Below are 8,171 nucleotides of genomic sequence, written 5' to 3' on the forward strand. Positions count from 1 at the left end.
TTCATACAAAAATAGCAGTTATGAGTACATAACCTTTTATATACATTTTTAAATATTAATATTATGAAACACAATGGAAATGTAATTTAGTTAACCAAATATTGTTTTTAACCAAATTTAATTAAGAAACAAGCATTTGAAATTTGAAAGATAATAATAACTAAATATATTTAGGAAAACTCAAAATCATTTTAGTTAATTAGTTAATCATAGAAGGATAACAAAAGTTTGATGAAATAGGGAAGGAAGTGCAATTAATATATATTATTTTATTTTACTTTTTTGGGTATAATAATATGTGTTATGGGTAAAGATGGTAAAAGGATCGTCTCCCTCCTCGCTTTCTCTCCCACTGTGATAGCTTACAGAAAGAAGTAATAGTAATTAGGAAGTTGAACAGTTGAATCACAAACACTCATTCGCCTACGGTATCCCCTTATACTCTGTCTTCCACGTCTTTCCTTCTCCTCTTCCCACTCCACGCAACCTTCCCAGGGTTTCACCCAATCATGAACTGTGAGGTTTGCCAGCTCAAGGAACTGGAACTCGAACATTTCGAGATACGCGAGGTTTTGCGATGTGATTCCGCTGCTCCTATTGCTAATCTACTTTCTTGATTATGATTTTCTTATTAATTTGTTCAATTGCAATAACCAGAGTGACGGTGTTGCAGGCATATTGCACACCATCCTCTTTCACCGTGCCTTGGGTCTCGTGCGCCCTAAAGACGTTGACTTGGAGCTTTTTGATGTAACTTACGTACGTTTTCAATCTCAATTTAATGCTATTTTCACTTGTGTGTTAATATCTTTGAATCGCTTTTTAACTGTGTCTTATATCCATTACATTTCACTTATAAGCGCGTGTTTGAATTTAGTTTAGTTATCCGGCTCAAATTACGTCTAAATACGACCTAACGAGTTTTTAGGTTGATGTTTGGTCTCAAGTTGAAGAATTGGTTCTGGGTCTAAAATTAATTGAGTTGAAGCAAGTCCAGACAGATTTTAGATTGGATTATAAATTTTTATAATGGATTTTATTACTAATATCATTTTAGGATAAAAACACCTAAGCATAAATTGCTTCACTTCTGAACAAATTTTTATTAGAATCAATTTTGCAAACACTCACCTAAACACGCATGCTAAATAAAGTAATTGTCTTGTGTTCTGTTTTTATGTCATTCTTGGTGTGTAGGTGCAATGTGGAGAGGCAGAGCTCGAAAAGAAAATAGATGAGAAGATTGAGCAGTTTGTTTGTTGGGTGGAGAAACACCCAAACAAAAAGAGTCAGGTCAATGATGTGGTGAAAATGGTGATAGTAGGGGTATTGTATTTGATTTTTGTTTTGTTGTAATTAGTGTTTTAACGGGGCTGTGAATTGGATGGTGCAGATATGTTTATCTTTCTATGAGGTGAAAAACAAACAGGCCTCTTGGTTCAGTAACAAGATTGAACGTTTGTATTGGGAGCAGTGGTATATTAATCTGAATGTGACTCAGCATATTAAGGTGCATTCTAGCAAGTATCATCATCCCAAAGTTGTAGATCCAGGAGGTGCAGTTGCTTGTTCTGTTTGTCAAACTAAATCTCTTTTAATGTCTCACTCCTACTAATTTAGTTTTTTCACTCCTTCACTTATACATTTTTTTGGGGTAGGGTGCTGTTCACCTCCTTTTGTGTTTCTTATTTGTGTTTCTAATGTGTAGAGGGAGCGTTGGAGGATAGAAATGCCCGAAGTGCAGCACTGGAGGCATCACTTCGTGAGGTTTTATTTCAGATAATTAAATTTGTTAATGAGAAAAAGGATCACGTTCCACCAATTCCAAATCTTGAGGGTGCTGTTTCATTTCCCTATGAAATTACCATACCTAGGTGAGTTGTGTGTACTCTGGCTGACCATGTCAGTTGTGATTTTGCATTTCTTACATTTCTTTAATATTCTTACCGCTCTGATTCCAAGGTAGTCTTCTACTTGGTTGATTGTGTTGATAACATGATATCTTTCAGGTTTTCTTTTCTCAATATGACTTGTAGAAAATATTGGAGCTATTGGTGTCCAAGGATTTTGGATTAAGTGGGATTAAATTGAAGTACATATAATGTAATGAAATGCTTATGTAGTAAGATGAAATTAACATTGTTTTAGGGGTGAAATTTCAGAATAACCCTGCCACAAGCTGTACAATATAGGCATCTTAGGTCCAACACTGGGGGACCATTCAAAGGATTCAAAAAGTGCTTGTGATCACGAATTGTCTATGAAATTAAAAGAGATTTGATTATGCACAGGTTTTAGTTTATATTGGTCATTTAAGTGCCAAAAAAGGTGTAGTGGATATGGGAATGCTGAGGTAGATTAGTGGATTTACTAGAAAATATCAGGTTAGGGACAATAGCTTATGAGAGAAAAATTGAGTAGCATTTTTCAAGTAAAAGAAGGCAAAAACTTACCCATTAGGGCTTTTGGTCATGTTAGTATTCCTATGAAATTGTAAAATTACAGGAATTAGGATAAGATTTCGTCCTCCCCACCCAGCAGATGAGAACTATTTGAAAACACTTCATTCTACATTGTGAGACAAGGCTTGACTGCTCCTTTTGGTATTATTTTGCTCCTAATTATGTGGAGGAAGAAAAAAATTGAATGGCTATGGTCTAGCTTTGTAGAATTCCAATGAATTTGACTGTAGAGTTTAGTGGAATAGAGAGCAGGCCAGATAACAGAAATTACATTTTCATGAAAACTATTTTCAGGGTAGTGTTTAGTAACATGCATTATTTAAGAGTATTAAATTCATTGAAAAGAAGCTATCTCTTCTGCATTACTTGAAAATTTTCAAATCATAAATGGTTTTGTATAGATTGGGATCAGTGTTGAAGAAAATTAGTGTTGACATTATTTAGTTATGATTATTTGATATTTTGTTACCCACTAAGTTGTACTTAATTTCATGAATAGACTTTTCGGATGATATACTGTGATTTGAATGTCCACCCTTTTGCTTTACTTGTTTTTTCTCATTGTTTGTGATGAATCATTTGTAAATAAAGATGTTGTTACTAGTTATGTAAGACATCTCTAATTCGAAAAAGGCAAGTTCAATGCTTGCATCATTGTTCTGTGTTTGAAATTGTTTGTATTAATCGGGAATTAATGCTTAGGATAGCTAAAAGGGTAGATTCATGAGTAGTGGCTTATCATACTCCTGGGGCGTTGCATTATTCAATTATTGCTCTTAAATGTAGTTTAGCATGAATGATTATAAATAGAGATGCTGCTAGCGCTTCTTCACTTAAGCATTTAACCAAAATTTATTCTTCAACTTTGATAAATAGCGTAGGTTTGTTCCCGCTCTGCTTGTGTCCGTTTTTGGACAAATTTTCTGTGTTGTCTGCCATTGTTAGTCTGTTAGTCACCAACTGTTGTTGCATTGTTCATCCTTGCACTGTACATAGTTTGGTACTTTTCGTCCACTGTGCATACGTGCAGTGTTAACTGTTGTTGTTTCCTGCGTTTGTCAAGATATTCTCAAGTGTTTAAGGAAAAAGGTCTGAAGCAGGTTCTTTTGCCAGTAGTGCCTGAAGGCATACTTTTAGTTAAAATACCATGGATAATATATTGAAGTGAATTTATAGTGAGGGTTCTTTATTCTCCTTAATGTCTTCTAAATTTCATCATCTCCTCAACGTAGCAAATGGTAAATGTACATAGCCTTAACTCCTGCAAGTAGAGAGAGCTTGTTTCTAGGATTTGCAAGGATTCCAATCCCTTCCTATTCCACCAAGGTTCTCCCTTTTACCACAACATAGTTTATATTCCCTACTATTGGGGAGTCTCTCCATCTAGACTAGGCATTAGCAACTATATTTTCCATGATATTCACTATATATTATTTATTTTGTCAGATTTTACTAAAATTTCTGAAATCTTGTGTAACTGCAAAAGTATTCCCTAATCAACTTGTCAAATGCTAATTAGGGTCTCTACAAAACAATTGTGATATTTGCTTTGAGATCTTTGTGACACGATAAAGAGCTTTTAGAATTATTGTTGGAAAGTTGTCTATATGTTGTCTCTTTTAGCTTGTCTTAGGTGCGGTCCCTTTCAGAACTACCTTAATTGCAATCTCGGGTCGTGGCTTAGTTTCTGATATGAATGATCGTGTGTTGAAGCGTCTAGGTCCTCTCGTAAGAGATTTCGAAGAACGATTAGGCTTTGGACAAAGGGAACCTTTAGGTGGCTTCCGATTATACCAAGAACAAGAACAATGATAGAGAATTGAGAAAAGGAAACAAACTGCATATATTATTCATATCTCAAATAATAGTTCAATACTCTATTTATAGAGTACTAAATATCATAAAATCCCAATAAAATCCTAATAAAATCCTAATAAAATCCTAATAAAATCCTAACTAATTAAATAAATGATAAAATCCTAATAAAATCCTAATAAAATAAATAAATGATAAAATCCTAACTAATTAAATCTTAACAACCCAATAATAATATTAATCAAATCCCAAAACTTTAGCATATAACAATGCCCTCCCCTCAACAACATTCTTGCCCTCAAGAATGGAACAATGGGTACTTTACAGGCCTTTGGTTGACGGGATTAACTCCATGAAGCAAGGGAATATGATGATCATGGTCTGGTCGAAAAGGTGGTAATTGTTGTGGTTCTGGAAAAACATCTGCAAATTCGTGGAATGGATTCGCGATCTCAGTTGGAATCTCCTTTTGTGCGGCATATGTAGTCAAGGAATGCAACAACATCTCCTCCTTTGCACCAATGTGAATCATAGATAAATGCACATCTTCAAGAAAAACTTTACTCAATTGTTGCTTGGGTGTAAGTTTGATCTTGGGGCCCACAGAGCCACGTAGAACATGTCGCCTTCCTTGTACATTGAACTCCATAGTGAGTTTGTCGAAATTCCATAAAATATCGCCCAATGTTATGAGCCACTCAATTCCTAGCACTAAATCACAACACCCCAAAGGAAGGAGTAGCATATCAGCAATAAAAGTTGTGTGCTGAATTGTCCAACTAAAATTTTTGACCACGGAAGATATCGTGATCTTTGACCCATCTGCTACCACAACATTCAAAGGGGCAATCGTCTCAATTATGCACCCATATTTTTGAGCCATTTGGGTATCGAAGAAATTATGAGTGCTGCCACTATCAATGAGAATATGTAAAGGTCGTGTTTTATGATATCCAGTTATTCTCATAGTTTTGAACCCAGCCATTCCGGTTAATGCGTAGACTGAGATTTGTGGCTCCGTCCTTTGTAATAATGCAGTCGCTTCACTGGGAGGACGATCAAGGGTTTCATCTTCTTCCTCCATCTCCATGACGTGAAGTTGTAATTTCTTGTGTACCCTACTGTGCTCCATTGAGTAGGGTTCATCACAAAAATAACAAAGGCCTTTGGCTCTGCGTTCCGCTATGAACTCCGACGTTAAGTGGCGTTTTGGGTTGGGTGTGGGGGCCGCATCGATTGGAGCAGACGATGACATAGGCACTGGTGCTGGACCCAAGACTCCCCTATCTAAGTTGGCCAACGAATTGCTTGAATGGGCTGCTTCATATGTCCTAGCCAAAGTAAACGCATGTTGTAGAGACGTAGGTTGGAACATGCGTACCATCATTTGGATGTCTTGCTTTAAGCCACCAAGGAAGCAGCTGAGAATATGATCATTAGCTAACTTCAACCTTGTAATGATTGAATCGAACTCTTCATGATAGGCATCAACGAAAGTCTTTTGTCGTAGACGCATCAACGCAACCATGGGATCATTGCCAATTGCACCAAACCGATCTTTTAGACTTTTGGTGAATCCTGGCCATGAAGGTGCAGCCATATCTAAATCAGAGTTCTGAAGTGCGGTATGCCATTGCAAGGCCTTTCCTTCTAGATGCACAAGTGCCAGCTGTACCTTGAATTCCTCTGGAGTCTTGTCAATGAGAAAATAATTTTCGCATTGATAAATCCACTGATTAACATTTTCGCCATTGAATCGGGGAAAGTCGATGCGTGCCACAAACATAAGAAGACCCCGTTCGAGGTCCGCGCGACATTGTCTCAGGTGAGGGCCGAGGGGAGCGTTCACCTTGAGATTGAGTAAGTAAATCCTGGATGGTGTCTTTCATAGAAAGAGTCAAAGTTTCCTTCAACGTAGTCGCGAGTTCCATAAACCGATTATCCATCCTTTGGGAGAGTCGATCTTCCATCTCCCTAGTAGCTTGAGCGGAGCGTGTTGATTCTGCCATTGAAGTACTGGAAGGTCCTAGCTGATACCAATTGATATGAATGATCGTGTGTTGAAGCGTCTAGGTCCTCTCGTAAGAGATTTCGAAGAACGATTAGGCTTTGGACAAATGGAACCTTTAGGTGGCTTTCGATTATACCAAGAACAAGAACAATGATAGAGAATTGAGAAAAGGAAACAAACTGCATATATTATTCATATCTCAAATAATAGTTCAATACTCTATTTATAGAGTACTAAATATCATAAAATCCCAATAAAATCCTAATAAAATCCTAACTAATTAAATAAATGATAAAATCCTAACTAATTAAATAAATGATAAAATCCTAATAAAATAAATAAATGATAAAATCCTAACTAATTAAATCTTAACAACCCAATAATAATATTAATCAAATCCCAAAACTTTAGCATATAACAGTTTCATCCAAACTTAAATAAAGTTTATAAAGCTTAAGCAGTTCTCATCGTATAAGCCACTTTCGTGTTGTTGACTTATGTTATAGACCCAAATCCTAAGGTGGTATTAGATGGTCATCTTTTGGTGGCTGTCTTAATTGCAGTCTCGTGAGTGTTATGGTATAGTCTAATATTGATTATAGATGACTTAATAATAAAGCTTATAAAATTTGGACAATTTTTACATTACAAGCTAATGAGATAAACCTAAACCCAAATTTTAAGAATTATCATAAAACATAATTTCTTGATGAAAACCAAATTTTCAAAGATGTGAAAATCTGAAAAATAGATTTCTTGCAGCAAACATGTACAAACACAAGAAGCAACATCTCGAAAAATCCAGCAGCAAAACAATTCAAACTAAAAACCACTCTCCTAACGATATATCCCTGTATACATCAATGATATACTGCCGTGACGTGAGATTAAATAATTGTACTTTTATTTTGAAAAGCTGAAGGAAATAGCATTTATTAAGATCTTGAGATTGATTGGTTAGTATAAACAGCAATTATTCCATGAGCCTAGATTTATAGAATATCTATATTAGATGAAGATTTCTACCCTCCGCATCTTGCGTGATGAATTGTAGTTAGTTACTTCTACGTTTGAAAATTATGCTGAAGCTGTTGATTTAACCTTGTGCTTTCAAATGAACAGTTCATCGGATTCTGCATTTGGGATGGACATGATCAAGAGAATGCTCCAGACAGGGCATCCAACAATGCTAAGTTGATTGCCAGAGTTTGTAGAGCGGTCTATGGGGTCAAATGTATTCTTGTTCATATGTTTAGGCTGGAAATATGATGCTAAAGAAAGCTAACGAATGCAAAATAACTTAAATATACATCCTTGTTAAATCTCTCGTTTTATATCTGGTCTTTATTCTGATCATGTCTCAACACATGTATCCATGGTAACTGAAACGCTTCATTTCTTTCCAGCATCACAGGAAGCTAATCTTGAATTTAGGTTTTTAGTTTACATGGTATAGTGGTGAAGTCGTTGGAAAATTTGCAGTTAAGATTATGATGAAATGTAGAAACGGTTTTAATAAATTATGGAATTATGAGCATCTCGATTCTTTATTTTTGAATCAATATTTGTTACGTCTTAATCTATTGTCTAAAGTGCATCATGAGACCTTTCCTTCGTTACATGGGACACAAGAGAATCCACCATATAAGATTGAATGGTTTATGCTCCTTTGCTTTTAAGATACGTATCTATCATAATGGATTCTGTCGGCATCGTCCAGTAAGCTATGCTTCAGTCTTGTCTTTTCTCTGCTGTTTCTGGCTTGAGTTATCACCCCAAAGGGAGAAACACTCATACTTCTTTATCCTTCTTTCTGTAATTGTATGTAAAACGACCTCTAGACTCAACTAAATGTATTAATATTTCAGAAATTGAGTTTTGAT

At 35.7% G+C, this 8,171-nt stretch overlaps 1 protein-coding gene across 7 annotated transcripts; it reads left to right on the plus strand.

The window, feature by feature from the left end:
* The first annotated feature begins 282 nt into the window (after positions 1 to 282).
* Positions 283 to 7,850, plus strand: LOC137808337 (meiotically up-regulated protein). Of its 7 annotated transcripts, none has more exons than XM_068609398.2 (6): positions 283 to 579; positions 674 to 759; positions 1,198 to 1,305; positions 1,394 to 1,556; positions 1,709 to 1,874; positions 7,411 to 7,850. In XM_068609398.2, exons 1-6 carry the CDS (start codon positions 510 to 512, stop codon positions 7,484 to 7,486), a joined length of 669 nt encoding a protein of 222 aa, XP_068465499.1. In that variant the 5' UTR covers positions 283 to 509; the 3' UTR covers positions 7,487 to 7,850. The 7 variants fall into 7 exon arrangements, with proteins under 7 accessions (XP_068465499.1, XP_068465501.1, XP_068465497.1 ...); XM_068609400.2 differs by having other exon boundaries at positions 284 to 579; positions 1,198 to 1,293; XM_068609396.2 differs by having other exon boundaries at positions 301 to 579; positions 1,198 to 1,314.
* The last annotated feature ends 321 nt before the right edge of the window (positions 7,851 to 8,171 follow it).

Source organism: Phaseolus vulgaris, chromosome 3 (genome assembly GCF_051622355.1).
Source record: "Phaseolus vulgaris cultivar YP4 chromosome 3, ASM5162235v1, whole genome shotgun sequence".
Classification (NCBI taxonomy): Eukaryota; Viridiplantae; Streptophyta; class Magnoliopsida; order Fabales; family Fabaceae; genus Phaseolus; species Phaseolus vulgaris.